We start from the raw sequence: 13,222 nt of genomic DNA on the forward strand, positions 1-13,222 counted from the left end.
AAACTGTTCAAAACTTATTTTTATCTGAGACATGATTAAAGAATGATTCCATATTTTCTGTTGTGGTTTTTAAGATGTGTGTGGAGCAGAATGATTTTCATGGTTCATTAACTTGGAGTTGGACTTGATACCACAGCTCCACCATCACAGTGTTTGTAAATAACTTCATACACACTTGTTAATCAGCTTTATATAAAGTCACTGATCGTCTCTATAAACTCAGTCTCGTGTGCACCTCATGTCAAACATCTTTATTTGGTTGATAAAAGTTTACACATTAAAAACACTGGTGCTGATTCTAAAAAGAAAGATAATAAAGTCTCTTCTGCTTCATGAGATCTTCACTGATCTGTAAAGTCCGTCCTCAGTCGTCCTCGTCCCTCTTGTCTCTGCTGCTCTAAGCCGTGGACGCACAGACCTGAGGGATCATGTCCGGGTCCATCAGAGCCAGTTCTCGAACCTCCTCCAGCAGCGAGTACAGATTGGGAGTTCTGCTCTGACTGAACTCTCTCTCCTCTCTGGAGAGCTTGGGCCGCCGGGCCGCCTTCTCCTGGGCCTGCTGGTGCGCCTCCTCGGCCAGACGCACCACCTCCTGCACCAGCTGGCTGCGGCCCTGGGAGCTGGGCTGCGGGGGGGCGGCGCTGCGGTACGGCCGGCTGCTGACCACCTCCAGGTTGAGCCGGTCGGCGTGGCACTGGGACGAGTGGACAGAGATACGGACCTGTGGAGAGGAGGAGGTGAACGTCAGCAGCAGCTTCATGAGACGGACAAACCTTCAGACAGCAGGTTTCACTGTGGTCCTCAGCTCCATGAGGGTTCCTGCCTCAGCTCCATGAGGGCTCCTCAGCTCCATGAGGGCTCCTGCCTCAGCTCAATGAGGGTTCCTCAGCTCCATGAGGGTTCCTGCCTCAGCTCCATGAGGGCTCCTGCCTCAGCTCCATGAGGGTTCCTGCCTCAGCTCCATGAGGGTTCCTGCCTCAGCTCCATGAGGGTTCCTGCCTCAGCTCCATGAGGGTTCCTCAGCTCCAGGAGGTTTCCTGCCTCAGTTGTGGGACGACTCCTCCAGAGGCAGTTTACACTCGTAAAGAAGTATGAGGTGAAATCACAGCTCAGTCCCCCCCCCATGAGAACCAAACCATAAACCTGCTGAGACTCACCGTGACGTGGTCAAACAGTCTGAAGGTGGAGGTGCCGCAGCCAGAGGTGGTGCTGATGTGGTCGGAGAAGCGTCGCACTGAGCCGCTCTGCCACTCGCAGCTGCCGTCCGGTGCTGCCGCCACCACCTGCCCCTCCCGGTTCTTCAGATACACCGGGCCCTTCACGCCGTACCTGGAGGGAACACAGTGAGGTCAGAGCCGTGGGTCTGGGAACAGGAAGTGGACTCAGGAAGTGGACTCGCTGCCTCTGGGACTCGACTCACTCTGAGACAAACACCAGCACGCCGTTGTCTCTGATGGAGTAGATGACGGCGTCGGCCACGCAGCGCTGATCCGTCTGAGGATCTCTCTCTTTGAAGTAGAGACACTGGAACAGCTCCGTGGATAACTTCTGCGCCTGCTTGGCTGCCTGGAGGTCACACAGAGGTCACACAGAGGTCACACAGGTCATAGGTCAGAGTGAGTTCACTTCATCCTGTAAGAGTAAATCACAGATCAGCACTGACCCTATTCCTGTTGTTGATATGCTGAGCCATTTCTTCCAGTTCCTTGTTACTGGATGAAGCTCTACCGGGGCCCGCCCCCCCCTCCGCGGCGAGGGCGGCGGAGAGGAGGCGGTGGACCACCACGTCGGCGTAGCGTCGGATGGGGGAGGTGAAGTGGGTGTAGCGGTCCAGAGCCAGACCTGAGAGACAGGAAGGAAGTTTTCATTTCTAGATTCTAAACAGATCCATGTTCATCACCGAATCAGAACCTCAGGATGAAGACAGTTGTACCGTAATGGTAGAACTGGTCCACGGACTGAGCCCCAGTGGAGAAGTACAGAGCCTCGGACATGGCCTGCGTGGTCATCATCCTCAGCAGCCTGTTCACCAGCGGGTCCTGGGGATCCACGGCTCGGTCCAGGGAGTCGGCTAGAGCCTTGTTGGTCCTGGAGAAGATGAGACTCGTTCTCTAATTGGTCCAAAACAACCCGGTGAGAAGCAGGAGCAGATCCTGAATCAGTTACCTGGTGTCGATGGTGTATCCTCCAGCCTTGGCGCTCTCCACCAGCTGACTGAAGAACTCCTGCCGTGGCGGCGGGTGATACCTCAGCAGCGCCTGATGAGGGAAGGACTCCTGGATCTTGCGCGCCACCCAGTGGTTGGCGTAGATCATGCACTCGGCCACGGTCTCGTGGACCTCCAGCGGCTGCCGGGGGACCAGGGCCGTGATGTTCCCCCCCTCGTCCAGCTGGGCGCGGACCTGAGAGGAACCACAGACAAAGATCTTTATTATAATGTGGAAACGAGACAGAGAACAAGAGCTCAGGAGTTTTTGATCTGGTGAAGATTTCACAGGATGATCCGTCCAGCGGTGGAAGTGGGTTCACACCGTCCAGCTGCTTTACCCTGCACCTCACCACGTGGAGCCAGCAGACCCAGAACCTGCTGGAGGGACTACACTTCCCATCTGGCCTGGGGAGGTCTGGGATACTTTACCTCCACCCCCTCCAGCTCCAGCGCTCCTCCTCGGTCCCTCTGCGCCCGGAGGTGTCTGGCTACATGTGTGAGCGTCTCCAGAGCCTGGGTGAGCTCGGACAGCTTCACCTCCTTCTCCTCAGGGCCCAGCTGCCCCAGCTCCGCCACCTCCACCCGCTCCCCGTGGAGCAGCGCCTGGGCCAGCTCGTAGTGCAGCTGGTAGGACGAGCGGATTATTGTGCGACCGAACCACACCTGGTTGACGGCGAGGGTTTGTGCGTCGAGCTCCCACAGCACGCTCATCGCATACCTGGAATCAAGAGCGAGGGTGAGAATCCAGAGGGTTGGAACCTGCAGCTGATAGAGCGGGGGGGGGGGGGGGAGGTCACTGACCTGTCGACTCCTCCCAGCAGAGAGCAGAGGTCGGCGCTGAGCACCGCCGGCAGCATGTCGTACCGCCGGTCCGCCAGGTAGTAGGTCGTGGCCCTGGAACCAAGAACATGTCTTCATCATGACCTCATCATCATCACCTGACCTCATCATCATCATCACCTGAGTCTTCAGCTGTGTCTTCTCCCTTACTATTAAAAATCTATTTATTTCTTTAGTTTAACTTACTTTCTTTCCCGATGTTTCTCTGTGTTACGTGTTTATCAGAATCATTTCTGTCCTATAAAAGTTCAAACAGCTGGTGAAGGTGAAGGTGTGAACAGCTGGTGAAGGTGTGAACAGCTGGTGAAGGTGTGAACAGCTGGTGGAGGTGTGAACAGCTGGTGAAGGTGAAGGTGTGAACAGCTGGTGAAGGTGTGAACCAGCTGGTGAAGGTGTGAACAGCTGGTGAAGGTGTGAACAGCTGGTGGAGGTGTGAACAGCTGGTGAAGGTGTGAACCAGCTGGTGAAGGTGAAGGTGTGAACAGCTGGTGAAGGTGAAGGTGTGAACAGCTGGTGAAGGTGTGAACCAGCCTCTCACCTGGTCCGGGCCTCCAGGTCGGTGAGGGACCCCTCCCTGACGAAGTGGGTGACGTCAGCGATGTGGACACCGAGCTCCAGCAGCTTCCCGTCGGCGAAGCTTCTCACCGACAACGTGTCGTCCACGTCCTCGCAGCCCTTTGGGTCGATGCTGAACACCAGGTGAGTGTCCCTGAGGTCCCGCCGCTCCGCCACCTGGACGGGATCCACCTGCCAGGGCTTCTCAGGGGAGCTGACCGGCATCTCCTTCAGCTGAGGACAGACACACACATATTCAGATCTACACACAAACAGCAACAGGTACAAATAATTCATGTTTGAACTTTAAGAAACTTCTCGATGTCTCTTCTTTTCTTTTTTTAAATAAAACCACAATGTATGTGAATCTAAGTGAAAAGAAAAGGTGATTTACTTCTGGTGAGACAAAGAAATGTCTTGAATGAATAATTTACTATTAACCTTTTAAACATTTGTCCTTATTGTCCTCAATCTACCCGCAGACACTCCAGCTCTGAACTACTGCTGAGGGGCCTCTAGGGGGCAGTGTCTGCTGCCTCATTATCACTATTTAAAATAAAAGTTCTGTTCACGTCCACAGAAACACATGAAAATCTGTTAAGGCTGAAAAAACGAAAAATTCAAACATTTCCCTCCTGATAAAATCTTTCTTTATCAGGCATTAATTAAAAATTATTTATTTAGGGGCTGCGGACAAATTATTAAAATTATCAGTAAATCTGATCAGATTATTTTTGATTGTTTAGTCTATGAACCGTCAACACATTTTCATGTAGAGTTGATTTTAAGAAAGATTTAATCTGCGTCCATCCCGGTTTCATTTCATTAATTCTTCATGAGTGAAAGTTTTGCTGAGGAACTGGTAGAAGTTCAAATGACAGAAGTTGTAATGTAGTAATTTATTATAATGTGTTCTGTCACCTGAGCGTCTGAGAAGGGAGGCACGTGGATGCAGTTCTCGATGAGGATGGTCTGGACCTCGGTCTCCAGCTCTCCAGCTCGACCCAGGACCCGCACGCTGTGGCCGTTCGGGTAGAGCGACGAGCTTTCCCACGAGTCGATGCGCACCATCACCCTGTGGTCCTGAGGCACAACGGAGAGTCACACAGGACGGATTCAAACCCCGGTGTCACGACACCGACTGGGAATAAAGATGGACGCCCTGACGGCTCCTAGAGCTGAAGCCAAAACATCAGAATCCAGGATCTACTAGCTTCATTAGTTTGTGTAACGGGAGGAAGTGGAGACGACTCGTCAGTTTACAGTCGACGGTCAGAACTCAAAAACAAAGATAAAGATCTGATAACATGTCTGGTTCTCAGACCTGCAGAGCGTCGGCCTGCTGCGTGCTGATCCGGATCTTGGGGATGCGATGGTCCCACGGCACAGCCAGGATCCTCTGGGAGTTCCTGCTCTGGGGCTGAGTCCCGTCCCGGGGGGGGAAGGTGACCACGTAGTCCCTCCAGCTCCTCTGCAGGATCCCGACCACGCGGCCTGAGAGGTTTATAATGTTACTGCAGCTTCTTCACTCTGCACGGACACTAAAACTTTATATAAATGATGTTATATAAATAATAAAGTCTTTTGAACAGAAGGAATTATCTCAACTTTAAAGTAAACTTACTACTTTTCTCAGCTTTCAACCAGAAACATTTTTAATTTCTACATTTGATCCTTTCCAGCAGTTTATTCAAGAAGCAGCTTCATCTTTCTATATGAATCACATCATATCTGCATTAGGACTGATTCCAGTTTCAGATTTCTACCATTATAGTCTGATGAGTTATAATTCAAGACCAGTTCAATGAGGTCTGAGGTAACTACTGACGAGGCCACTGGTCAGACTGGTGCTGAGTTCTGACCTGTCGGCAGTGGTTGACTGTCTCCGCCCTCTCCGCTCTTCTCCTCCCCCTGAGCCTCCGTCAGGGTGGAGGTCTTCCCTCTCCACTCGTTCTTCGGCAGCAGCTCCACCACGACCACGTCGCAGTGCATGGCCCGGTTCCGGTTCTTGTCTCCGGACACCAGCACGCCCCAGCTGCCTGAGGACAGGGAGGAGGGTCAGGATAGAAACGAGCTCCCGGCTGAATGTGCCGGCTGCTGAGGTGTAGCACCTGTGCTCTTGTTGGAGGAATCCTCCGTCCTGATGAAAGCCTCCGACTGTGCTCGGTGTTTGCTGACGTTCAGAGTCCCCTGAGGATAAAGTAGAGATATGATGTATTTTGATTTCAGGAATATTAACGACTTTAATTCAGCTGACGGAGGAGAAAGGTCCAGTTGAATGTTCAGTTATGTTGGCTCTGCTCAAAGCTCCCTGCAGGTCCTGGTGTCCCGAGGTTCAGCTGAGGGACAGGAGGCCGTTTGGAAACGTGTGGAACATCTCTCCTTCCTGAGCTGAAATTAATTTATACCACTTCCTCTAAAAGGCTTTTAAAAACCTGTTAAATGATCTGATTCAACCACGGTTCACTTCTGCAGCAGCTGAGAAGATGAAGTCGGCACAAATTTGCAGTTTTACTGGAAATTCAAAGAATCCTTTTCCTGGTTTTCCTGCTGAGCATGAGGAAGTCACGGGACACAAAGCCGACAGGTGGAGATGGAGTACCTGGATGTAGCGCCCGGACTTGATGCCCGCCTCCAGGACCTCAGGCGGGAGATGCTCGGTGAACTCCCCCTCCTTGCCCTCACTCTCCTTCTCCTGCAGCGCCTGGTGGACGGAGACGTACAGCTCGCGAGCTGCCGGCAGGTCGGGCCAGAAGCTCTGCAAATACTCCTGGAACACAGAGGCAGGAGGAAGAAGACCCAGACAGGACCAGGCTTATGGATCTGATCAGGGGGTGGAGGTTCTAACGAGCGTCATGTAGAGCTCAGTGGTGACAGAGTGATGTGAGTTCAGTTCTGACCGATCATGAGTTGTAGCTCAAACATTTTGATCCTTCAATCTTTATTTAAAACCAAGAAAATAACAAGATGGAGCCTGAAACGACTTCATGAAGCTTCTCCACTCAGAGCTTCACTGATTTGACTGTTAACAGCTCTTCTCAGCTTCTCGCTCCAGTGAGTCAAACTGTGGTCACTTCATCAAAGTGTCCAACGCGAGGAGGAATATTAGCTGTCGAGCTCAGTGGAGCCAAGTGACAGAGCAAATACACAAATACACAGCAAGTACACAACAAATACACAGCAAGTACACAACAAATACACAGCAAGTACACAACAAATACACAGCAAGTACACAACAAATACACAGCAAGTACACAGTGTGGCAGCAGAGAATAACTTCAGCTCTCTGACAGATCCATGAAGATGGAAAATATTCAGAGAGAAACAGAAAGTGAGAGATTTAAACAGATAAGATCAGAAGGAACGAGTCTGTACTTATATTTGTCTTCAATGCTCTCCCTCGGTTACTCGTGTCTTTCAATCACCTTGTACTCATACTTCAAATATCTGTATTGTCAATACCTCAAGAGCACAAACGTCTTTACAGTGACAGCTTTCATCTCACTGCAGTGAACCTGACCGTCACTCATTTTGACCTCTTGACTGTTTAGTGTTTTACTGGATGACAACGTTACCCTCGGGATCAATAAACTATCTATATAACTATCATCCATCCATCCATCATCCATCATCCATCATCCATCCATCCATCCATCTCGTACCTGGACGGAGACCACGTACACTCCAGAGTTGAGGCTGCTGTACCGAGTCACCGCTTCCTGGTCGTCTGTGATCATCACGATATCCATCAATCCTGCCAGGTGGTTAAAGTACCACACTGCTGCAGAGTACACACACCTGAACACACACACACACCTTACAGTGTTAATCAGGTGACTTTAACAAGTTGTCTCCAGCTGTCTCTGTGTTGTCTCACCTGCTCTGCCACTTGTCCTGGCTCTCGCCCTTCTCCCGGGGGCAGTACGAGTACTCCTGGAACTCGTTGGCAAACAGCACGCAGTCGTGTCGGGGGTCCTTCAGCAGGTTCCGCAGGCGGTTGTACTGCCTGCACAGAAAGGAGAGGAGAGAGAAGAACCATCACAGACGTGTCCACCGCACACAGACACACACTGATCCTGGGACACCACAGAGCCCAGGACTTAGGTTGGACTTCCTGGAAGAGTTCAACAAAAAGATCAGAGCTACAGGTTCCCTCAGCTCGCTGTGGGTCATCGAGTAGAAGAGTGTGTTTGTGCTCAGAACACAACCTGCAGCTTTCAAAATAAAACGTCTGTTTCTGTTCAGATCACAACCTGCAGCTTTCAAAATAAAACGTCTGTTTCTGTTCAGATCACAACCTGCAGCTTTCAAAATAAAGCTTCTGTTTCTGTTCAGATCACAACCTGCAGCTTCAAAATAAAACGTCTGTTTCTGTTCAGATCACAACCTGCAGCTTTCAAAATAAAACGTCTGTTTCTGTTCAGATCACAACCTGCAGGATTCAACTGCAACATGACACTTCACCACTAGATGTCACTACATTCTACACACTGAACCTTTAAAACTAAAGCTTATCAGTGTTGATAGAGACTTTCAGAGCTCATAGAAAATCAAATCTGCAAAACCTCATCGGTCATCACACAGACACACACACACACACACACACCTGTGTGTTGAAGTGAACCATCAGTACTGACACAGCCTGGCCTCAGCTAACGTTCTGTCTGCCCGACATTACCAGAAGTGAAACCTCATCACATTAATGATGCAACATTTTAAAATGGCGTCTTCAGCAGAAATGGAAAGCGGGGGGGTCGTGTGCGACTCCTTATGTACACTGTTCATCAGGTCTATCAGAGCCCCCCCCCCCCCCCCCCTGCTGGATCAGCAGAGCCTCCAGTTAATGAGGTCGACCTCTGAACCGCTCGGTCGTTAGAGGCTGAAACAGAACGTCTGGATCCTGACACAGAAATACTCTGAGTACTCTGAGTACTCCGAGTACTCGGAGTACTTATTAAATATCACAACTTGCAACTGAGTTCAGTAAGAACACTGAGATCAGTGTCTGGGACTCAGCATCTTGTATTGTGTCCGAACGTTGGATTCACAGGTTGATTTTAGGTTCTGATGTGTGTGTGTGTCTCTGTGTGTGTGTGTGTGTGTGTGTGTGTCTCTGTGTGTGTGTGTGTGTGTGTGTTACCTGCGTCCTTTGCTGTGCTGCACAGCCTGACACGAGGTCTGTGTGAAGATGATTCCCTGCAGCTCTCTGAACTCCAGGACCTCCAGGTAGTCCACCACCACCCCCACGTCCGGCACCACGTAGTGAGTGAGGTCATCAGGGAGCAGCTTCCCCTCTGATCCATGAGGACACATTCATAACTTCAATACACATTCACACAGTGTAACACGCTCCACACGTTTAATAAAGATTCATACACTTTAACAGTTTCTATGTTTCATTTAACAAACAGACACACAACTAGACATTTTGACTTTAGCTTCATTTTCTACACAAAGTGAATCCTGCTGGTTGAAACGTTTACAGAGGAAGAAAGTGTGTGTCTGACTGTGTGTTTGTTTGTGTGTGTGTGTGTCTGACTTTGAGTGTGTGAGTGTGTCTGACTGTTAGTGTGTGTGTGTGACTGTGAGTGTGTGTTTGTGTGTGTTTCTTACTGTGTGTTCGTTTGTGTGTCTGACTGTGTTTGTCTGACTTTGAGTGTGTCTGACTGTGCGTGTGTGTGTCTGACTGTGAGTTTGTCTGACTGTGCATGTGTGTGTGTGTCTGACTGTGAGTGTGTCTGACTTTGAGTGTGTGTGTGTGACTGTGTGACTGTGAGTGTGTGTTTGTGTGTGTTTCTTACTGTGTGTTCGTTTGTGTGTCTGACTGTGTTTGTCTGACTTTGAGTGTGTCTGACTGTGCGTGTGTGTGTCTGACTGTGAGTTTGTCTGACTGTGCATGTGTGTGTGTGTCTGACTGTGAGTGTGTCTGACTTTGAGTGTGTGAGTGTGTCTGACTGTGAGTGTGTGTGTCTGCCTGTGAGTGTGTGTGTCTGACTGGGAGTGAGAGTGTGTGTGTCTGACTGTGTGTGTTTGTTTATGTGTGTCTGACAGTGTGTTATTGTTGTGTTGTGTTGTGTACCGTTGTCACAAGCCGCCTGACACGCGCAGCTGCAGCAGGGCACACGCTCCCTCAGGTAGTGTTCACGGACCACTCGGACTTTCCGGCCTCGGCTGCTCTTCAGGTGCAGAACCTTCTCGGTTTTGATCATCGTCGCGTTTCGGTGAAGTTCGGAAACCGCCTGCTCGATCAGCTGTTCATCACAGGGCGGGAAACGATCCTCCTCCTCACCGAACTTCCGGAAGTGACACAGGGAGCGAGCACGTGCAGTCTGATGACGTCACGACGCAAAGGCGGCTCCCGTCTCCTGCTGCGTTCACGTGCATTCGGACATCAGGGATTATTGTCTTACATTAAATACACAACGTTGCTTTATATCAAAAGCTACTGTCTTAATTAAACCATGTACTATTATTATATTGAATATAGTAATTCATAATGATTTAATTATTGTTTAATCACCTGAAAGTAAGAATATTTGAGTTTTTGTTGCCACTGTTCATTTTTGTATTTGTTGAAAACATTAGAACATACACACAGGAACTTGGGACTCTTCCTTTAAAGCACTTAATGAAAGATGTATATCATGTTCATACAATTTTTTAAATTTATAATATTATTTGGGTTGTGTTCTCTACATTCTGACCTGCAGCTGCTGGAACACCTGAACAGCTGCTAACATCAGGCTAACTGTTCGTGTGTGTGTGTGTGTGTGTGTGTGTGTGTGTGTGTGTCTGGAGGGGGGGGGCTGCTCCTCTCCCGGTGTCCGCGGCTCTTCGGTGCAGAGCCGCTGCAGCAGCAGCTGAGAGGAGGCGCTCACACCAACTTCACCGCGGGACCACTTTACCGCTGCTCCTGGACCACAGTGCCGCTCATCTGTTCTGCTGTGGTTCGAGTCCCGCTCGGCTGCTGCTGTGACTCCGTCTTCAGGTTGAACCACTGCGATGAACTTTATTCAGGTAAGACTCGTGTTCACTCATCTCACGCGTTGTAACAGATTATATTATATTAATATTATATTAATAGTATATTAATATAATATTAATGTTCTGCTCGTCGGGAGCTTTGTTGTTCACTGAACTGCTGCAGCTCGTTTAAAGGATTTCATATCAGGACTTTGTTAACTGTGAGAAATCCGCTTTTTACATTTTGTCAATGTGAAGAATATTTACTTTCAAAATCTAAATTTGAAATGAAAAGAAAAGTTGTTTATGTTGAAGTGATTTTTTCAGTCTTATTGTTGTTTTCATGAAGCAGATTCTTCTGATTGGTTTCTTTGATTTGAGGGATTCTTTCTTTTTAAACTCTGATTTTCAATCAATCAATTTAGACTTGTGTAAAGCTCAATGGATTCTCCTCTTGGTGTTTAACTTGGTGTGACAGCCTCTGCTCTTAATGCTCGACCCCGGGGGGGGGGGGGGGGGGGGGAACCGGACCTGGTTCATCCTTCTTAAGCTTTTTACTTCTTCTCATTTTATTCTCAGTCTCTCACTCGTTCGTCCAGATTTCACCTTCTGCTCCTTCTTCTTTATTCCACTCATCTAATCTGGATGCAGTCGACCTTGGCCGACGGGTGAACGCAATTAACCGTATTCAGGGATGTGGTGACAGAGGAAAGTGAGGAGGAGGAGGAGGAGCAGGAGGAGGAGGAGGAGGAGCAGCAGCAGCTCTGTCCTGAGCTCCAGTGTGAGGGCCACACTCTGCAGAGTGAACCCAGTGTTTGATGCTAATCAGATGAGTCAGGAGGATCATCTCTGTTGTAGTATTTCTATTGATGCCCCTGAGGCACCTCCTCCCTTTCCTCAGTGAGGAGGTGCCGGTGCACTAGATGGTGATGTTGAGCAGGAGACATGGAGGCTGAGCTGCTGGTTTCTCCTCAATGCTCCGGAGTGGATGAATCAAGACATGTAAGGAGAAGAGGAGAGAAGAGAAGAAAGAGAGAGAGAGAGAGAGAGAGAGAGAGAGAGAGAGAGAGAGAGAGAGAGAGAGAGAGAGAGAGAGAATGTGCTGTGCGATGTGTCACAGAGACATTTGTCACAAACGTGCCTTCGCAATAATAGTAATGCAGCTCCACCGACTCCTGAGCTCTCACTTTAATTAAAAGTGTTTTAGTTTTTGAGATGATGCAGCTGCTGAGGTGGTTTCTGCTGGAGGGTCATCGGTTCAGATGAAGAGAGAGAGAGAGAGAGAGAGAGAGAGAGAGAGAGAGAGAGAGAGAGAGAGAGACTGTGTGTGTGTGTGTGTGTGTGTGTGCTCACACCACAGTGACCGTCCCTTCATCCAATGAAGCTGCTTTAACTCACTCATCCTCATCAGTCTCTAAACATGTCATAGGGATGAAATCACATAGTAACTATGGTATGACAGCTCACTCTCTATGTAATAGTGTTAATTTATTATCACATTTTATCAAGTGATATATTCATCCTCTGTATATTGTCTGATTGAGCCCAGATCTAAACAGACAGAATAAATGTAACTCACGATGAAAAGACAGAACTTGGAAAGGCAACAGGATTCTGGAGATTGTATTGATATTAAAGTATGAGTGATGAAAGGTTCCTTCAGACCCATGTACCGCTCTGTGGGCCAGGTCCTAATAACCGCTCTGTGGGCCAGGTCCTAATAACCGCTCTGTGGGCCAGGTCCTAATAACCGCTCCCGCCACGCTCCCCTGATTCATCCCTTTCACTTTAAACATATTTCTAATCGCTGTTTAAAGAATAACAGGCAGAGCGTTGAAGTGTGTCGCCAGGAGAAAGCAGTTCCTCACTCTCCCAGTCCACCGCTCCACAGAACCATTAAGCACCTGATGTGGTTCAGAATGCAGGAGGAGGCTCGGCCGCTCGGGGCTTTGTTACAAACCTTTTCTTCTTTGTCCCTGAAGTTCACTGAAGCGTGTGGAAGAAGGATTCATCAGGCCACCAACACATTACACTGGACTTTCATTCCCACTTCATCCCAGTTTACTATTCATATTCACTTGGGGGGGATGGGAAATGATTTTTGGCAGAAAAGATTTTAAAATCTTTATGAAACTAAGATGTAAAATGTGCATTGATGTGATTATGAATCTGTTAATTTGTTCTGGTCAGGAAATCTACAAATCCACATTTTGCATTAATCCAGATTTTTATTATCTCACAAACATATATAAACAGAGGACTCATGAAAAAAACAAAAGTACTGTTGCATATTTACTCAATAATACTTATAATAGTCTGACATCGTCCTCATCTCATAACTGACGGTGAACTTTGAGTCTGAATCGGTCAGTTGCTCTCCTCGGGGGGGCGGGGGGGGGGGGGGGGGGGGGGGCATGATCCCCGGGGCAGCCGCTGTGTTTCCAGTCTGCTGAACTCTTTGAACTGGGAATCGTCCATGTTCCGTCAGATCAATACCAGTAATCAGCCCTGACACCGGCTGCTGTTTCTCAAGGACATGTTGTGGTGGAGGTTCTGTTTTCCTTCAGCCTCGTGCTCTGGTGGTGTCAGGAGACGGGTGGAGTGAATCCTGACTGGGAGGAAGCTGGTGGAGCTCTGGACTCTCATCCGTCTGTT

General features: G+C 49.0%; 1 protein-coding gene across 1 annotated transcript; it reads right to left on the bottom strand.

Annotated features, from left to right (window-relative positions):
- Positions 1-235: 235 nt before the first annotated feature.
- dis3l (DIS3 like exosome 3'-5' exoribonuclease) lies at positions 236-9,896 on the bottom strand. The gene is made up of 18 exons (XM_053426986.1): positions 9,684-9,896; positions 8,745-8,898; positions 7,482-7,610; positions 7,267-7,402; positions 6,207-6,374; positions 5,716-5,794; positions 5,467-5,643; positions 4,929-5,098; positions 4,526-4,687; positions 3,588-3,838; positions 3,011-3,103; positions 2,639-2,927; positions 2,167-2,402; positions 1,934-2,088; positions 1,664-1,842; positions 1,421-1,566; positions 1,158-1,329; positions 236-721 (listed from the first exon to the last, which is right to left on the bottom strand). Exons 1-18 carry the CDS (start codon positions 9,811-9,813, stop codon positions 398-400), a joined length of 3,150 nt encoding a protein of 1,049 aa, XP_053282961.1. The 5' UTR covers positions 9,814-9,896; the 3' UTR covers positions 236-397.
- Between the last annotated feature and the right edge of the window lie 3,326 nt (positions 9,897-13,222).

Source organism: Pleuronectes platessa, chromosome 1, assembly GCF_947347685.1.
Source record: "Pleuronectes platessa chromosome 1, fPlePla1.1, whole genome shotgun sequence".
In the NCBI taxonomy this organism is placed as follows: domain Eukaryota; kingdom Metazoa; phylum Chordata; class Actinopteri; order Pleuronectiformes; family Pleuronectidae; genus Pleuronectes; species Pleuronectes platessa.

What these genes read in the sequence shown, in the direction of transcription:
- dis3l (XM_053426986.1), bottom strand. Translation starts at nt 9,813, where the DNA reads ATGATCAAAACCGAGAAGGTTCTGCACCTGAAGAGCAGCCGAGGCCGG. An exon ending in TCAGGCGGCTTGTGACAACG is followed by an intron (nt 8,899 to 9,683) that starts GTACACAACACA and finishes CTCATGGATCAG; the next exon opens with AGGGGAAGCTGCTCCCTGAT. An exon ending in CAGGACAAGTGGCAGAGCAG is followed by an intron (nt 7,403 to 7,481) that starts GTGAGACAACAC and finishes GTGTGTGTTCAG; the next exon opens with GTGTGTGTACTCTGCAGCAG.